This window comes from Biomphalaria glabrata, chromosome 17 (assembly GCF_947242115.1).
Source record: "Biomphalaria glabrata chromosome 17, xgBioGlab47.1, whole genome shotgun sequence".
In the NCBI taxonomy this organism is placed as follows: Eukaryota; Metazoa; Mollusca; class Gastropoda; family Planorbidae; genus Biomphalaria; species Biomphalaria glabrata.
The window spans coordinates 13,872,562-13,890,595 of NC_074727.1; the positions used below are offsets into that span (position 1 = coordinate 13,872,562).

At 36.4% G+C, this 18,034-nt stretch overlaps 1 protein-coding gene across 5 annotated transcripts in view; it reads left to right on the forward strand.

The window, feature by feature from the left end:
* The window catches only part of LOC106066682 (uncharacterized), a 29,635-nt gene extending 19,129 nt beyond the window's left edge, over positions 1-10,506 (forward strand). For 4 of the 5 annotated variants that reach the window (XM_056014913.1, XM_056014912.1, XM_056014914.1 and 1 more), the window contains 2 exons: positions 1,958-3,572; positions 5,119-10,506. In XM_056014913.1, the coding sequence (XP_055870888.1) occupies positions 1,958-3,572; positions 5,119-8,614 (5,111 nt within the window). In that variant the 3' untranslated portion in view covers positions 8,615-10,506. The remainder of the gene's footprint in view (positions 1-1,957; positions 3,573-5,118) is intronic. The other variant, XR_008775507.1, reaches the window with a different exon arrangement.
* The last annotated feature ends 7,528 nt before the right edge of the window (positions 10,507-18,034 follow it).

Below are 18,034 nucleotides of genomic sequence, written 5' to 3' on the forward strand. Positions count from 1 at the left end.
TTGAAACCAGACCTAAAGGTTAGATCTAGTCTAGAGATCTAGATTCTAGATCTATTTCTACATTTTAAAATAATCCTAGAAGTTGAACGTATTTACCCGAAAATGCGAAATTACCGTACCGGATCATCGTCGTATTAAAATTAATAATGTTAATGATTATGATAGTAACGATAGTTATAAAACTTATATAATAATATAGATCTAGTCAATTCTAGTCTTGCCTTTTTTTAAATTTGTTTTTTATTATTAGATCTAGTCCTAGAATCTAGATTTAATTATATCCAAGCCCAGGGACTAGACCTAGTCAGGCTAGATCTAGAATAATCTAGATAATTGGAATAATTATCTAGAATCTTACAGTTACAATCTTAAATCTACCACTAGCCTGACTTAGTGACTAGGTCTAGTCCCTGGGCAGAAGCAGTATAGATCAAAAGTAGATCGTATCTATTAGTATTATTTTATAATCTATTATCAGATATAATATTCTATTAGTAAAGTCTAGATCTTATCTTATTCTAGATTCTAGATTTAATAATAAAAAAAACTTATTTAAAAAAGGCAAGACTCTAGATTTAGATTTTAGATGTAGTAAATCTAGTAATCTAGTAGATATATTATAGATGATTCTAGCTAGGGCTAGTAGGGGCAGGGCTCACTTCTATGATCTAGCATTACTAGATTAGTGTATATAGATCTAACTTCAAGATCTGAAACTAAATCTAGAGTATATAATTTGGATTTAGGTCTAGTCTATACCTAAATCTAGAGAAAATCTAATATCTAGTTAAATAGTAGCTCTAGTGACACTCTATTCCTAGACAAGTTAAAGTCTAGACTTAGACTCAGAGAATATTGTATGTCTAGATCTCTAATACTTAATTAACTTAATACTTACTAGTTTCTTTATTAGACCTAGATATAGATAGATGTAAATTGATGGATCTACTTTGTTACTATTATCATAGAATTAAAATGACATCTTGACTAGAAGTAGATATCTAGTATAAAAATCAGTCTAAGACTAAGTACTCTAAGCTACTATTAGTTAGAAGATCCAGTTAAATAGTTCTATATTTGATAAGATCTACTGACTACTCTGTCAGCCAATAAATATTTATAGATCTATTAGATCTTTTATTTGAAATAGAGTTAACTTTTAACATAGGTGCTACAAAGTTTGATTTATACTAATATAGTAGTAGTAGGTAGGCCTATCTATGTGCATATTATATATAAAAAAAATGAAATGTTTAAACGTACATGTAGGTTATAGTAATTTAAGTAAAAGCTTAAAAGCTTAGAATTTATAGTTTGTATTTAAAGACATATATATTTATATATATATAGCGGTAAATCTTTTATTTATGTCGTGAAGTATAAGAGGCATCATGCTTGCAGGTTTTTTGGGATTGTCGACCCCCCCCTTGCAGGCAAAACGGGGCTCTGTTGCTTGCATCCATGTAAGATACACATAGGAACTAAGAATGTACATTGCCACCACAGAGAATATACATTATGAAGGCATCTCTTAGAATATTTCTTATTTTAAAGGTTTTGGGATGTCAGTCTAGTTGTTACTTGATTAAAAGATAACTTTCATTACATTTTCTGTGGACATACCACAGCTGATAACATTTTTTCTGTGGCATATTGACAAGATATTTAATATTTTTAAAATCAAATAACAATAATTGATTTGATAAATGCTTAGTTTTGTGTATGTTTTACTATGTGTCACACAAACGGACGGGAAACACTCACAAATATTATACATTTCATCCTTAAAAAACCTCCTAAAATTTTGTCATGGAAAAGTGCTACTAACCCTGCATAATTCATGATGGAGTCATAATAACATATTTGTAACCATTTTTTTTTTTTTTTTTTTTTTGAAAATTAATTTTAGGGGTTTTTAAAAATTATTTTTTAAAAGTTATTTTTCTTTTCTTTTCAGCGGCACGACCTACAGGGGCACCAAGCACACAGTTCCCCATGCACAATGCTCCTAAAACAAACTCTCTCCTCTCTGGTCTCAATGCGCAACTTTCAAATAGTACACCACGAGGGCGAGGTAGAGGTGGAAGAGGAAACAGAGGAGGTTATGGGTTAAGAGGCCGGGGCACTTCTACTACAGCAGTCTTGCCAGTGAGGCGGCCAACCCCTACCACCATTACCCAGTTAGCAACGCCTACAGCCACTAGCACTCCAAGAGCCAGAACTGCCCCCCAGACTATTCGAGTGCCCATTTCATCATTAACGGGTGGCATGCGCACTATTAGTGGAGAGAAAATTGTTTTGCTGAGCAGCAATGCTCATGGAGGTTTGAACACATCTGCAGGCAGCAGCACTGGTAGTACCACAAGTAAAGTTGTGGTCGTCCGATCTCCAGGTGGCCCCAGCAATATCACAGCTGCTCAGATTTTGCAGCTTCTTCAGCGCACTGGTGCCATTTCTGGTGGAAGAGTCACAACTACCATCAACACATCCTCAAATGTTGCCGGCACCCCACAGTCCTATATTATTCAACCAGATGGTTCTGTCATAAATACCTCTACTGTTGCAAGTGAGCCAGAAACTCCTACACAGTTAGTTCCTGAAGAACCAAGTGACACAAACTATTCTAGCATGACTGAACAGGCTACAGATACATCTGCTGAGGTTCCAATGGAAACAAATGTTGACAAGGGGGAACCTGCTGGTGAAGAATCTAGTCAAGTTCCTGATCAAAATGATTCTCAAATAAGCACTCTTCCATTCCCATCATCCACACCAGGAAGAGAACAGACATCTCAGAATGAGACAATCATAGTATCTCCAGAAACTGCTTCACCATCAGTTATCACAGAAGAAAATGAGATTGCTAGTGCTTCTGTAGCCCAAGCGCATGTTCAACAGCCTACCAAGTACATTCAAATTCCCAACCCATCTGGAAGTGGCACCATCTTAACTCAGCTGACCATGCGAGGAGGTAAAATGGTGCTGATACCAGTTAGTAAAACCACACAAGCTCAACTGACAAGTGGTTCAGCTGTTTTAAAATTGCCAACCACTCCAACTAGCTCTCCCAAAATTTCAATTAGGAATGTTAATCCCCAGATCATCTCTGCATCCTCGGCTGGAGCTCTTCTCTCACAACTTCATCAGCAGCAGGTTTCCAACAGTGGTACTTCCACAGTTAGCACTATTGGAGGACAGAAACATATTACATTGCCAGGTACCAGTGGTCAGAAAAAGACAATTCAGGTCATCACAGTGCCAGCATCCCAGTCCATCCAGAGTGTCACAAAAAAAATACTGTCACCATCCAGTGGCCATCACAGCCCTAGTTCAGCTTTGAACACACTGCTAACTACTGGTGAAAGCAGTGGCAGAATTTTGTCCCAGACTGGGAATATAGTGATAAGAGAGCTCAAGAAAGCTGACAGTGAGAGTGCAGCCACACTGACTCCTTCGCTTGGCAGCCCTAGTCATTTGCTATCTACACCAGCAGTTTCATTATTAAAAGATGTGTCAGCTAGAAGTGGAGTCCCTGCATCTAGTCAACTACAAAAAAATCAAGAAAGCTTCAGGTATAATCATATCTTGTTCACAAAAAAAACAACAGCAGTCATTATACTGACATCATCGAATCATGTTAACTAGTTTAATATAATTAAAGTGCTTGTTTCAAAATAGTTCTTAAGATGGGAGAAACTGTTAGGATATATAAGTAGAAGTAAGATATTATTAATGAAACCAACAGTGTAACTGCAAGATTTAGAGAGAAAAGAATATAGGGTATTGACAATAGGACTGCTCAAGATAGGGAGTCTCATGCACATTTTCCCCTTGTAAAAAAATTTAGATACTTGTCATGTTTATTTATTGATAACCCAATTAAATAGAGTTGGAAGAGTATAGTTTTTTGAGACATTTGTACTTAACTCTTTCTTTCCGTAATTATTTCCCATGTTCCCACAGAATTATTCATTTTGCTCATATATTTCACTACCCTTTTATGAATAAACTTTAATAACTTTTTTGTTTGTTATCTCAAATATTTGTGATAGAATTAAAGGGGAATGCACATCCTTTTTAAATAAAAGGAATTCTTTTAAATAAAAGGAATTCATGTTTATAAACTAAAATAAAACTTTAATGGAATTTGCAAATAAATACTTACCAACTGGACAAACCTCTTTAGTTGTAGATCAAAGCATTATTTTATGATCTAAATTGAACTAAAAGTGTCTTTTATGATAGTTGTTCATATTTTCACAAAACTTAATATATAAAAGATATATTGACTATTCCCTGTCATCATTATGTGGAGAATCAATATAGAAAAATTATTCCTTTATTTAGCCCCCAACTCTTTAAAAACATTGTTTTTGGTAAAAGCACATTGAAAATGAAAAAAATGTGTTTTCCAGGGAAACTATTCATGATTAAATTAGAAGCCAATATAAATATTTTGGGAGGAAAGAAAACAAAACAACTGACTTAAGCATCGCCAATAATGTTGTCAATTAGGCTAAAAGAATGGGGTCAAATCATATTGTTATTGCAATAAGGTAAAAAGTTAAATTCACCCAGATGTATATTGTCTTTTTCAACACTTCTAAAAAAAAAGAACAGTGTGAAAAATAGTTAGGTCTTATCTTGTTGACAAGTAAAACTTTGTATAATTCTACATACTAGGCTTACAGAACAAATAGAACTTGTTCATAACAGTCTTCACACAGAACAGTCAGACATAGCATGAGATAAACCAAAATGTTCACGTGGTAATAAATATCTTTTAAAAACCACACTTAGATCTAGTTAACTTACTTATACTGCACACAGTCACACAAAGGACTTGTGAAATGAGAAACAATAAATGAAATCTCAGATTTAAAAAAAACATCAAAAGCATTCCATTTACTTACTGTCAACCCTTGAAAGTTCAGTCATAATAGAAGGGTAGAACTAATACCGAAATATTAAAAATACATTTAGTATCAACATACATCATTCTAACAATAAAATTAGTTTTGTGTTAGCTTGGATCTTGATTTTTCTTTTTATAATATGATGTACCGGTATTCATTTGTCTCAAAGTATTTTTTTTATTTTTGTTATCATTTTTCTTAGGTACATCTTGCAAGGTTCCAGTACAACCCACATTCTTAATACTGGTACAAGCACTATCCAGAGCAGTACTAGTGGAGCTGGGCGTGCATTTACTGCTCTTTCCTCCTCTGGCACAATCATTGGTGGTCAGCTTACTCCATCCCCAACTACATCAGCCATGGGCACTTCTCCTATGGACCAGGATGTGTCACTATCAGACATGGATGATGCAACAGCCACCTTGACCCCAAGCCATAGACTGAGTATGGACATGGATGCAACTGAATATATTCCACTTGGTCGAGGACGTTCGAGAGGTCGTGGTCTGAGAGGCAGGGGGAGCCGAGGTGGAAGGACCCCTCGTGGTAGAGGTAGGTCGCAGCTATGGTCAGTCGACACTGACTATATTCCATCACAACCATCCAGTCGAAAGATATCAACATTACCAGCAGATTTGAGACAGATAGGAGCCCATGTGATTGAATCTGGTTCAGAAGCTGTAGATGGGGTGCCTGTTGTCTCCATTCCAGACTTTACTACAGAAGAACAAAATCATCATACTGAGGCTGTACCTCAGACATTGGAACAGATCCCCTCAGATAGCACCACTGATTCAACACTTTCAGCCCTATCTGAACTAGCATCTCAGATTTCCAGTGGGGATTCACAATTGACTGATACTTCTCTCAGTCCACAAGGCCCTCGTGTAATTACCCAGGCCATACCCTCCATTAAAGCTAATCATGGATTTGATATTCTCACTCAAGGCATCCTGGGAAGTAGCACCTCACGACAATCCCTGGCTCAGCCAAAACAGGCCCGCAGTCTGTTGACAGGTTCTCCTGTTACCATTCCTGCTAATTTGGCATCTGTGTCAGCCATATCCAGTACAACCACAATACTGGATGCATCTGAAATGATATCAGCTGTATCTAAAACACCTCAGTCTGTGCAGATGGACACATATTTAGACTCAGATCAAGATTTGGCTAAACAAGACACTTCTACGGACACACTTCCCATTGGGAAAAATAAATCCCCTATCAGCACATTATCAATGGATTTGGAAAGTTTTTCAAGTCCTATCAAACAAGTCACAGACTATTGTCCTGTCGATACCTTAAGTCAGGACATCAAAGAAGATAAACCTCCAGAGGAAATGATGGAAGAAACCTGTGAAATAAAATCTAGTGAGGAAGTAGAAACTGTAGGAGAGGAAAGGGTCATGAGTTTTGATGATAGTCAAGTCAGTGCTGCCGAGAGATACCGCATGCCAATGGAATTGTTTCAGCCTGATGAAGAATCTCCTGAAAAAAATGTGAGACCCAGTCCCTCTGACTTCCCAACAAAATTTTTCCAAGATTCTGAAATGAGTTCACAAGAAGAAGAAATTAGTCTGTCACCTAAAGGTGCTGCTCGACATAAAACTCTCACAGAAATTGAATCAGACAAGAAGGCTGCCCAACTGGATGTGCTAGCAAGTTCAGATTTACAAAAAGTAACTAATAGAAACATCTCAAAAAAGAAAGTTTCCTTAGATCTTGATAGTTCTGTTAGTGGCGATGTTGATATTGAGAGTACAGAAAAGATCTCTCCTAAAACTAAAAAAGCCCAGGCTAAAAAATTGTCACACCACTCAAGCAGTAGAGGTAAGAAGAAAGGTAAAAGTAAACGTAACAGCATTAGTGATGTCAGTGTTGACTCAATGGGAGAAGATCATTTTTCTCCTCTATCAAATGAGAGTGTCACCTCCATTCTGGCTAGTCCAGCAAAGGAAATAAAAAGCAGTGTAAAACCCAAGTCTGCCAACATTGGAGGCTTTGCCACTGATTTACTCAAGGAGTCTGAGGAAGAAGAAATTGCCCAGAAGGCTCAACTTGAAGAAAAGAAATGTGATAATGAGCCTGAACCAGCACCAGTGAATGAAGATTTGGAAGCAGAAAAAGAAGATGCCAAAGCCACATCAGACAAGGAACCAGAGGTTGAAGTTCAGGTCAAAAATGTTGCCCAGACGATCACTGCAGTGACTGTAAAAAGTCCAAAGAGGAAAATTATTTACAATCCTGCTGTTGTGCCTTTCCCAAAAATAAAAGTTGATTGGACTTTAGAGGACAGTGAGCAATGGAAAGTTATTAATCGACAGTTTAATTATAGCGTTCTGCAGGGCAAACCTAAAACTCTCCATGGCCACACAAGGGTGGTACTTTTGCAAGATATGCTGCCTCCTTCACCTTTAATTTGTGTCCCTAAAGAAAAGCCTATTGTTTATAAACCTACTATAGTTGTTCGACGAACGCCCAAACCTCTTCAAAGACCTACAGTTGATCCTTCCAAAGAGCCAACAGTCATACCACTGGTAGCTGAGGAGGAGTGGGACCCATCATACACAGGTGGCTCTGTTGTGACCAGCCCTGTTGATGGGGAGATATTTACAGGGGTTATTATAAAGAAAAAAACTGAAACAGCTGACTGGACCAGTTTCATGGATGATGTTGAAGATCCAGAGATTGCCACTTACCCCAAGTCTGCTTCCCATGAGTACTGTGAACATCTCCTGACAGAGTACTATATAACAGCTGTTTCTTCTGGAGATTACACATACCTTGAGAGCAGTGAAGAAAACCAGTCTCCAGAAACAGAGACAGACAACAATCTCAAAACAGAACAATCCAGTTCTGTTCAAGAAATGCAACATGATTCAAAAGTAGACAAAGAGGATCAAATGGATACAAGTGATGTCAAACTTATTTTGGAGCAAGGAAATCAGCCAGATTCTAAACAAATTCTTGACTCGAACACTTCAGGATATGAAAGTCCAAAAGTAGAAACACAGCAGAATGCTTCACTGGTAAGTTCCACTGTGACTAGCACTATCGTTTTTAGTCCTAGTACTAAAAAGGATGGTCAGGCTAAAGAAAAGAAAAGACGTGGGAGACCTAAAAAAGATGTGGTATCAAAACCTTATACTGGGTCACCAAATACTACATTAGACAATTCTCTTAGCAGCAAACTAAATGGAATAGATAATGTACTCTCTTCTCAGGCAGTCGCAGAGCCTGATACTTTTCAAGCTACAGAGGATGTTGTGGCAACAACACAGGCTTCACTGCCAATCACAAATGTTATGCCAGCACAGACTGTAACTAAAGACAATGTGGCAGCACAGTTATCAACAGTGCCCAAAGACACTGCGATAGTAAAAAGCTCAGTTGTAGCTAAAGACATTGCTGCAGCGGAGTCATCGACAGTTCCTAAAGACATTGCACAAGTACAGAGTTCAGTAGTAACTAAAGACATTGCAGCAGCACAAACATTGTTCCCTTCACCTTCCCGTCGGTCCGGCAGAACACCTATTCCTTCTAAGCGTGTGCTAGATGCATTAGAGGACAGTCCTGCACGCCTGGCCTTAAAGGGCAGGAGAGCCTCCTTGCTGAGTTCTGATGATGAACCTGGTGGTTACAGTACAGGGGAAAGTGCTGTCAAGAAACTGAAGAAGCATGCTCTCTCCTCATCTTAGCACCAAACATTGTTTTCACTTGAGTAACATCCATACCTGTAATTAACTGTTAAGCATTACATTTATGTAACATTTCACTTGAGTAACATCCATACCTGTAATCAACTGTTACGCATTACATTTGTGTAACATTTCATTTGAGTAACATCCATACCTGTAATCAACTGTCACGCATTACATTTGTGTAACATGAATATATTTTTTTCTGTGTGAAAAACAAAACTTTTTCATGAACATTTTTTTTCTTTTGTCAGGCATAAATTTCATGGTGTTACAGTACCGGTACTATCTATTACATTGTTTTGTACTCACCTTGACCAACAGATTTTTAATTAATGGATTCTTATCACTTTAAATAAAATGCATCTCCTCCTTTGAGCCCTTAAAATATGTTTGATCTATTCAGCACTTTAAAAGATATATAGGGCTTATATATTTAAACTTTTTTTTTTTGTTTTTTTTTTGTCTGGATTTTGTTTTGTTAATGAAATTGATTCTATTCGTTGTTTTCATTATCAAGTGTCTGAGGTGTTCTCCTGGCATTGACTAGTGTTTCTGTCTCTGTTCTGATCTGACATTGTGTAGCTCCAGTAGCCTCCATTCAGTTTCTATCCTATAACTCCTTTGCTCTGTTCATCTTTGTTTATGTTTGTATTTATTTCTTGAGGTTTCTCATCATATGTTGGAGAATCCTATGTTTGTACATAGTGAGGTCACGGCCATGTGTTTAGCTTCATCCATAACCATTATGTTACCATTAGTGATATATACATATATATATATACACACACACACACATCTGTGAACCTTCTTCTATAGACAGGGAATGTATTGTGGCACTTTTAATTTGCTTGTTAATACACTCATCATTTTTGTTTTGTTTTATATTTCAATAAATTATGAGGGGGAAAGAAAAAGGTCTTACTGTAAATTCTTCCCTGGACCTGTTGTATATAGCTTCACAAATCCACTGCCCTAATGGAACATTTTTTTTCTTCAGAATTATCTTTTAATTTTGAATTACTATAACAAATCATTTGAGTATTATGTGTGACACTTTAGTTATTTACTGTGTGAAAAACTATTATAAAAATACATAAAAAGTGATATTAATCTTTAAAAAAAAGTCAATGCTTGGCTAATAATAGTCCAATTTAGTTTACTGAATAAAGTTGTGTACCAAATAAAGTTGATCACACATGTTAACATTGATTTGATAAAACTACAAACTCCTGTCCTTTCCACTAAGCCAATGGTTCTGTCAGCTATTGTCCCAACCATTGACTCCTATTTCAGCGGAAAAAACTAATTGTTACTTGATGGGTTTTAAATTTCTGATTGACTCTGAAGCAATGAATGTTTTGATGGGCATGTATAGCCTTCACTTCATCTACAGCAAAACTGTTTGTGAATATCAATGGTGTTCTGCTTGTGTCTACACATCTGGCAAGGCTTTAGGGAGAAGACATTGCTTGACCTGGTTTCTATCCTTAGTGTTTAGTTGTTGCCCAACAATGTCTAGCAGCCATGATAGAGAAAAGATGAAGTGCAAGATATGTTGTTCACTGGTGTTGAAAGAACTGGATGGATGGATATTGTACAGACAACTAGCCTCTATACTCTTTCACACATTGCATCCAACTCATTATGTCCACTTAATTTGATGTGGCGGTGTGGCTTCATTAGAAAGTATTAAACACTGAGCCCTGCAGTGTCACCACATCTGATCAACTCATACAAGATATGGATACATTCTTTTTTTTTCAAAACTTGAAAACAGTAGTTTTTTTTTTTCCCCTTTATGTTCATGGTTATCTTTTTTTTTTTTCTATGAAAATTTGTTTCTGTTTTGGCCGTCTTTTTGTGAATAAAACAATTGTTATTAGAATGGAGATACTTTATTGTTTTTTTTTTAAATATGTTTTTATAAATACATTATTTATTTCTGTGCTATCTAGTTAAGTTTACTGTGTTTTCATAATTCGGATTCAATAGTATTTTGTGCCTCTCTATATTTGGAGAGATATTTTCCCTTAGCAACTTATATTGCTAATCCTTGATACACAGCTGCGGTCACAGGTTTGGCATCTATAATCACCAGGCGCAGTTGCATTTTCACCCTTCTGTCAACTACTGTTGTGTATGGCATCTGCCATCCGGGACGCTTCCTTTATGCTCGCTCTCCATGTGGGTCTATCCAGTGCCACTTTTTCCTAGCTGTTAAGTGTTGATTTTGAAAAGCTTCATGTCGCGGTAGCACACATCAGTGGACAACCACATTCTATGAACGTGGCCAAGGCGTCTGCTGCTGATAACAGAACGGATGCCGTGGCACCCTGATCTTCGTAGCACCTCATTGGTTATTTTATCTTGCCAGCTTATTTTAGAGATCCGCATTAGGCATAGGAGGTGGAAGATATTTAGCATCTTTTTCCTGCCATGAGTAGGTTGACCATGTTTCACTGCCGTATAGCAAAGTGCTCATCACACGTCTGGTAGACTAAGGTTTTGGTATTGTTAGTCAGCAATTAAAAACAGACAAAATAGATACCTATCACACATAGCAGGAGATGTAGAATCAAACCCAGGTCCTAGATCTAAAGATAGATGCTACATCTGTTTAAAAAAAGCATGCATGATGAAACAGAAAGCCATTCAATGTGACACATGTGGATGAATGGTACCACGCATCATGTCTCCATATGAATACACCTGTGTATTATGCATTAGGCAACAAAGACGCATGGTGGCACTGTGTACCGTGTGGGTTACCTCAGTTTACATCAGGACTGTTTGACTCATTTGGTGCAGACACTTCTAACCCACACAATATACAACATTCTAAACGCCTAACCAAACCCACCAACCGCTAGCCAGATCCACTCCTGTTAAATCTGGTAAAACTAATAAAACACCATCATTGAATAAACCTACGAAAGAAGTAATACCAAAATGCCTTAAACTTAGTAATACATTTTCAAAGCATTAGGAACAAAAACAGCAGACTTAGTAATTTTATTAGAATGTGAGAAACCAGACATAATTGCAGGAACAGAAACTAAGCTACATTCTGAAATTTATAATGCAGAAATTTTCAATACCGGTAGTGATTATGAAATTTGTAGAAAAGATAGGGCAGATAATCATGGAGTTCTCTTAGCCAGAAAGACACAAAGATAAAGGCACATTTCTCGTTCCATATGCTAGGACAAATTTGTACAAAAGCTCCTTCTTCCCTAGCGCTATTAGAGCATGGAATGGGTTGCCTGAGCTAGCCAGGAAAACCAGTTACTTGTCGGAGTTTAGGTCATTGGTTAATATACATGACTAAATGCATGACGCGTAGGACGTAATCTTCTTTTTTGAAGTAACGTCTGTATCATATAAGATAAGAAGATAAGATAAGGTATTGTCCCACACTCTTTTCTTCAACCATGACATGGTGCCCGTTGCCTTTGCTATCCTATTGTTAATGTTTTGATCCAGTAGAACATCGTTGGATATGATGGAACCAAGATAGCAAAAATGGTCTAGTGGTTGGATATTACTGGTTACCTGAGGAGCAGTATTTGTGTTCTAGTGGTTGGCCATTACTGGTTACCTGAGGAGCAGTATTTTTGTTCTGAACTAGTATTTTAGTCTTTAAGCCTAACTTCTGTCAAGCAGCAGATAGTTTGTCAACCAGGGTCTGAAGCTGATTAGCTGAGTCAGCCATAATAGCTGCACCATCAGCTAAACGGTCAACATAAACTAGATCTGTACATTGTGATGTAAATTGTGCACTAATCTCATCTAAACTATATAGATGTCTCATCTTTAGTTTACATATAAAAATAGAATATGCATCCTTTAATTTGGATGTCCTGAAACGAAGAAATCATTAAGAGACTAGAACCAGACACAAAATAGAGCAACGAGATTCATAGCAATTTAACATTTGCTGGAGTAACACCTTTACAAAAAAATCATTAGATTTAGAGACCCTTCAGGATAGAAAACTAGCAATTATACGTAAAGCAATAAACCATAATCTTCCAATACAAAAACAAAACCTAATAAAATACCAAGAAAAACAAATATAATATGTAAGGTCCAACTTAAACTAATACTCCTACTTCTTTAGTTCTATTAGAGCATGGAATGGGTTGCCTGAGTCAGGCAGTAAAACCAATGACTTGGAAGAATTTAAGTTATTGGTCAATATGCATGACTAACTTGACCTAGGAACACGCGTAGGACGTGAGCATCTTTTTTGAAGTAACCTCTGTATTTCTAATATAAGATATATGGCTGCCTGTCGTTCGGTCATCTTGATGGACCCGGGTTCATAGCCTTCCGCTGCCATCCCCTATTGTCCCGTGGGAGGTTTGGGCCAGGATGTACATTATCTTGAACTCAAACGGAACATCCGAAGCATGTAAAACAAAAACATGTAGTGTACATATTATTCGTTGATTCAAGAAAACATAAACTATAACAAATACAATATAGAGCAGTGAGGTTTAGGCTATAACAAATGAATAATCAAATTTGATTAGAGTAACAGCAATAATAAAAATCACTAAACTTAGAGACACTTCAGGACAGAAGAATAAAAAGTAAAGTAGCTATGATTATAATAATATATTGCTTAGAATTCATTTGTGGTAGAAAAAGTGTACAGAGTGTGGTGACAGATGTAGGCTACATCAGATGTGTATTGTTTGTTTTCCCTTTTTGAATCCTCATTTGCATCTGTGTATCTGCCGACGGCGAACGAGGATGTCATGTGACCATGCTAGGTACCTATTCAAGTTGGGTTGAACTGGGTTTCATCACGAGAATCCCTTGAGAATCTCGAAGTTCATAGTATCAATCTTCTCCGAATTCTTGCTCCTGACCCATTAAAGCCAAGCCTTTTACCTTTGATCCCTTCCACGCTTTATGTTTACTGGAGCTAGGGGAGATTTTCATACATGGCGGGAAACTATAAATAACTTGATTTTTTGGTGTTTCCTGTGTACAAACTAAAACAAGACTTTGAGAAGGTCTCTAGTCCCAGAGCGTCTTCAGTTCCACCTGTCCTTTTCTATCTAAATACTAGTACAGATCAACGACATACTTCCCAGTGCCGCCCCAGGTCCTCAACACAGGTCACACATAGCAGACAGCCCAGACTCCAATAACTTGCAGATCACTTCAGCCGGATCTAAAACAGTCCGTCTTCCTATTATCAACATGTCTTCTCCCACTTGTGTCGAGTGATGCTCTTATGCGCACCATCAGTGTGGCCCGGAGTTACAATGTACATTTAAATAGATTGATTACCAAGATCTTTCTAGATTATGTATCTAAAAATTGCAAAATAATAATTATGAGACGAGAGAACTCTTAATTTTGATGTTCGATTACTAGATCTAGATCTAAAAATTAAGTTATATGTTACGTAGGTTAGGGTTGGAAAAAAATCAAACAACCTTACTTTTTTAAACTACTTTACAAAACAACGCCTTGATCCAACTTTCTAAAAAATTTTCACGACATTTTTTGTAGTGCTAAAAAATATCTATGTCCAGTCTAGAGTAGTATATATATATATACTTTTTAAAAAAAAATTCACATTTTTTGTAGTTTTAAAAGATCTCCATCTCCAATCTAGATACAATATATATAGGCCTATATATATATATATATATATATATATATATATATATATATATATATATAAGTGTATGCTCTTGCTCAATATTTATATACAATTGTTTACTGGTTTTCTCCCACTAATAGGTCCCGCTAATGAGATATCAACCCCGAGTTTTGTTACTGGAGGTGTGGTGTTACTCTGTAAAATCAACAATTGCCTTGTGCTGCAGTGGAAGAACATTCGAAAGGCGATTGACAGAAAGACGTGTTTTTTTTTTTTTTTGAGTGACTTATGACCTCATTAGTGCTTCTATATATATATATCTCAATTTCAAAGCTGTGTATATTTGTTAATAACATTTATATTTAGTTTTATATAGTTTGGTGTCATGTTTTGTTTAAAAAAGGGAAACAATACAGGACAATCTGATGGATGTTGACGAATACCTTCCCTTTGAATTTATCCTTCACGAGCAGAATATTGAATATGTCCACAAAAGATTGATGATCGAGGACCCGAATCGTTATAGAAGGCCTCAAAACTAACCTGCAACGTCGCAGCCTGATACAATTTATAATTTAATTGCCTGGACTTTTACTTGGAGTTTATTTTATGAATTTATGTATGGTAATCTATCTACAGTTGTTAGTTTTGCCCAAAAAATATAATTTGCTTTGTTCCTTCGCCCTGATGAGCATCACTTATCTTATATAATACAGACGTTACTTCAAAAAAGAAGATGATTACGTCCTACGCGTCATGCATTTAGTCATGCATATTAACCAATGACTTAAATTCTGCCAAGTCACTGGTTTTCCTGGCTAGCTCAGGCAACCCATTCCATGCTCTAATAGCACTAGGGAAGAAGGAGTATTTGTACAAATTTGTCCTAGCATATGGGACGAGGAATGTGCCTTTATCTTTGTGTCTTTCAGAGTATTTTATTAAATTTTGTTTTTGTATTTGAAGATTATGGTTCAGTGTTTTATGTATGATTGCTACTTTACTTTTGAGCCTTCTGTCCTGAAGGCTTTCTAAATTTAGTGATTTTACTAAAGGTGTTACTCTAGTCAAATGTGAATATTCGTTTGTTATGAATCTCACTGCTCTATTTTGTGTCTGTTCCAGTTTCTTAATGTTTTCTTGAGTTGAGGGGTCCCAAACGGAGGATGCATATTCTATTATTGGCCTAACCAAGGTTAAGTAACATTTTAGTTTTATGTTCTTATTTGATTTATAGAAATTTCTTTTAATAAATCCTAATGCTTTGTTTGATTTTTTTGTAGTTTCATCAATATGTGGATTCCATGATAGTTTTTCATTTATTATAACACCTAGGTATTTTGCGTTTTTAGTCTGTGATACTGGTTTGCCATGAATAAGATAAGTGGAATTAATTTGTTTTAGTTTTTTTGTTACTCTTAACAACTGACATTTTTCTGGGTGGAAAGACATGCTCCAATTTGTTTCCCATTTCTGTAATTCATCTAATTCTCTTTGTAAAATATCTGTGTCTTGTGTTGTTTTTATTGTTCTATATATTATGCAATCGTCTGCAAATAATCTGACTTTTGTTCCTGAACTAATGCAATTTGGTAAATCATTTATGTAAATTAAAAATAGTAGTGGACCCAAGACTGTACCTTGAGGTACACCTGAGTTTACTGTTATCGGTGTTGATTTAGAGCCATTTATTATTACAGTTTGTTCTCTCCCTATCAGAAAGTCTTTAATCCACTGATGCAGTGTACCATTAATGCCGAAATATTTTAATTTTTTAAGCAAACTATGGTGGTGAACTTTGTCAAAAGCCTTAGAAAAATCTAGTAAGATAGCATCTATTTGTTCACTATTATCTAAACCTTTTTTTTTGGTGTTTCCTGTGTACAAACTAAAACAAGACTTTGAGAAGGTCTCTAGTCCCAGAGCGTCTTCAGTTCCACCTGTCCTTTTCTATCTAAATACTAGTACAGATCAACGACATACTGGGGGCGGTTCGCGCCCTACACACGCGGCATGTCCCCTCAGTGACGCCATTATAAATTACAAATAATGTAAAATATAATATACTATAAATACTATATATAGAAAAATAATATATTACAAATACCATACTATAAAATTAAATAAATATTATAGATGTAAATCTTGAAGAAAAAGATGACATTATAACAATAATCTCCGCACATGGAGCTCAGTCAGTAAAGTAACAAAGAAGCAAAATATTTTTTAAAAAAAACTTTTTTATAAACGAAACTTGTATAAGAACCGTTTAAGTCAAGGCCATAGAAAGAAATAAGCTCGCTTTTTCTATATAAAACAAAATTAATTAATAAAGTACCATAAATTAGTTAAATTTGTATTGATTTGTGCATAATGTCGCAGTTAATTTTGGTGTTGACTATATTCATACAAATGTACAAGAATTGAAAGTGCTGCTTTTTTTCTGGGTTCAATGACATCCTTTTGTAATTGAAATAATTTGTTTAGTATTTTTTTTCTTTTCGCTTTGTCGTGATCTAGTGTGACGACAGTTGACAACTATTGGTTTGGGCTGCATTTCGACACCTTGGGCTTTACCCATTTTAACGTTGGTTTTACTTTGTCGGTACTGGAGTTGCCATTGACAGTGTAGTCGTCATCATGGCCAGTGTTGAAGTACGGAAGTTCATGACAATCAGGGGCGGACTGGCTATATGGGCAAAAGGGCAAATGCCCGGTGGGCCGGTACCAAATGGGCCGGTCTGGTCACGACCAAAGAAAAAAAAATTCAATGCAGACAACTTAAAAAAAAAAAGTGACAGCAGCAAGACACAAAGGCCCGAACACGTTTTCTTTTTTTTTTTTTTTTTTAATTCTTTTTACAATTAATTTTGTTTGAAATTCAACAAGAATAAAAAAAAACAACAACACTATTCACTGTACGTATTATCATTTGCAAAACGTTAGACTGTACGTTCTGCTATGCACGAGCGGCATGGACTGCTTTGATGTCTTCGAGGTTGTGTTTGGCCTACTCGTTTTGCTGGTCGGCATGGGCCTTTGATGGCACTCCAATTTTTTTTGCTCCTTCCCTCCCCCGTCTTTTAATGAAATTTAACCAAAAAGAGGGATAAAAGAGGTTAAGTTAGAAAACATTGATATAACGCAGCAAAAAAAAAAAAAAAAGGTGCGACAATTAGCTCTTTAACAATACTTAATAGAAATTAACTTGAACACATACACACAGCCGCGACATTGCAAGCCACACAACGTATTCACAGCTCACTATGGGTATAAAACTTTCTGCGATTTGAAAAGAAAAAGAAAGTTTCTTTTTGTTTATTTTTAATAACATAGATCTAAAAATACTACACTTGGGGCTTACACAAAATATTATTTAATTAAAAAAGTAAATCTAGATCTAAATCAATTTTTATACTATTGTAGCCTAATTAATGGCCAACTTATGCTTAGTAATAATAATAAAGCTAGTCTTCGAGTCCGAAGATTAGTGAGGAATGCAGTATTTCCCGTGGCTGCACAGCCCCAGCTGAGACCTACATATTTTGCCACATCCAGGGCAAACATAACCATTGTCCGCAAGTGGTCGATTTAGATTTTCTTTTCGCCGTCTGCGTTTGTCCTCGGCAGCTGACTTTCTTTTGGTCTCAAATGTGTATCCCGCGGCCTTCGTGAGTTACCTCCAGCTGTCTTGTCAGCCAAGGAAAGTTGACGCCTAAGCTGGTCTTTGAAGCGTTTCCGTGGGGCGCCTCTGTTACGTCGACCACCTTTTAGCTCACCAAAAAAGACTGCCT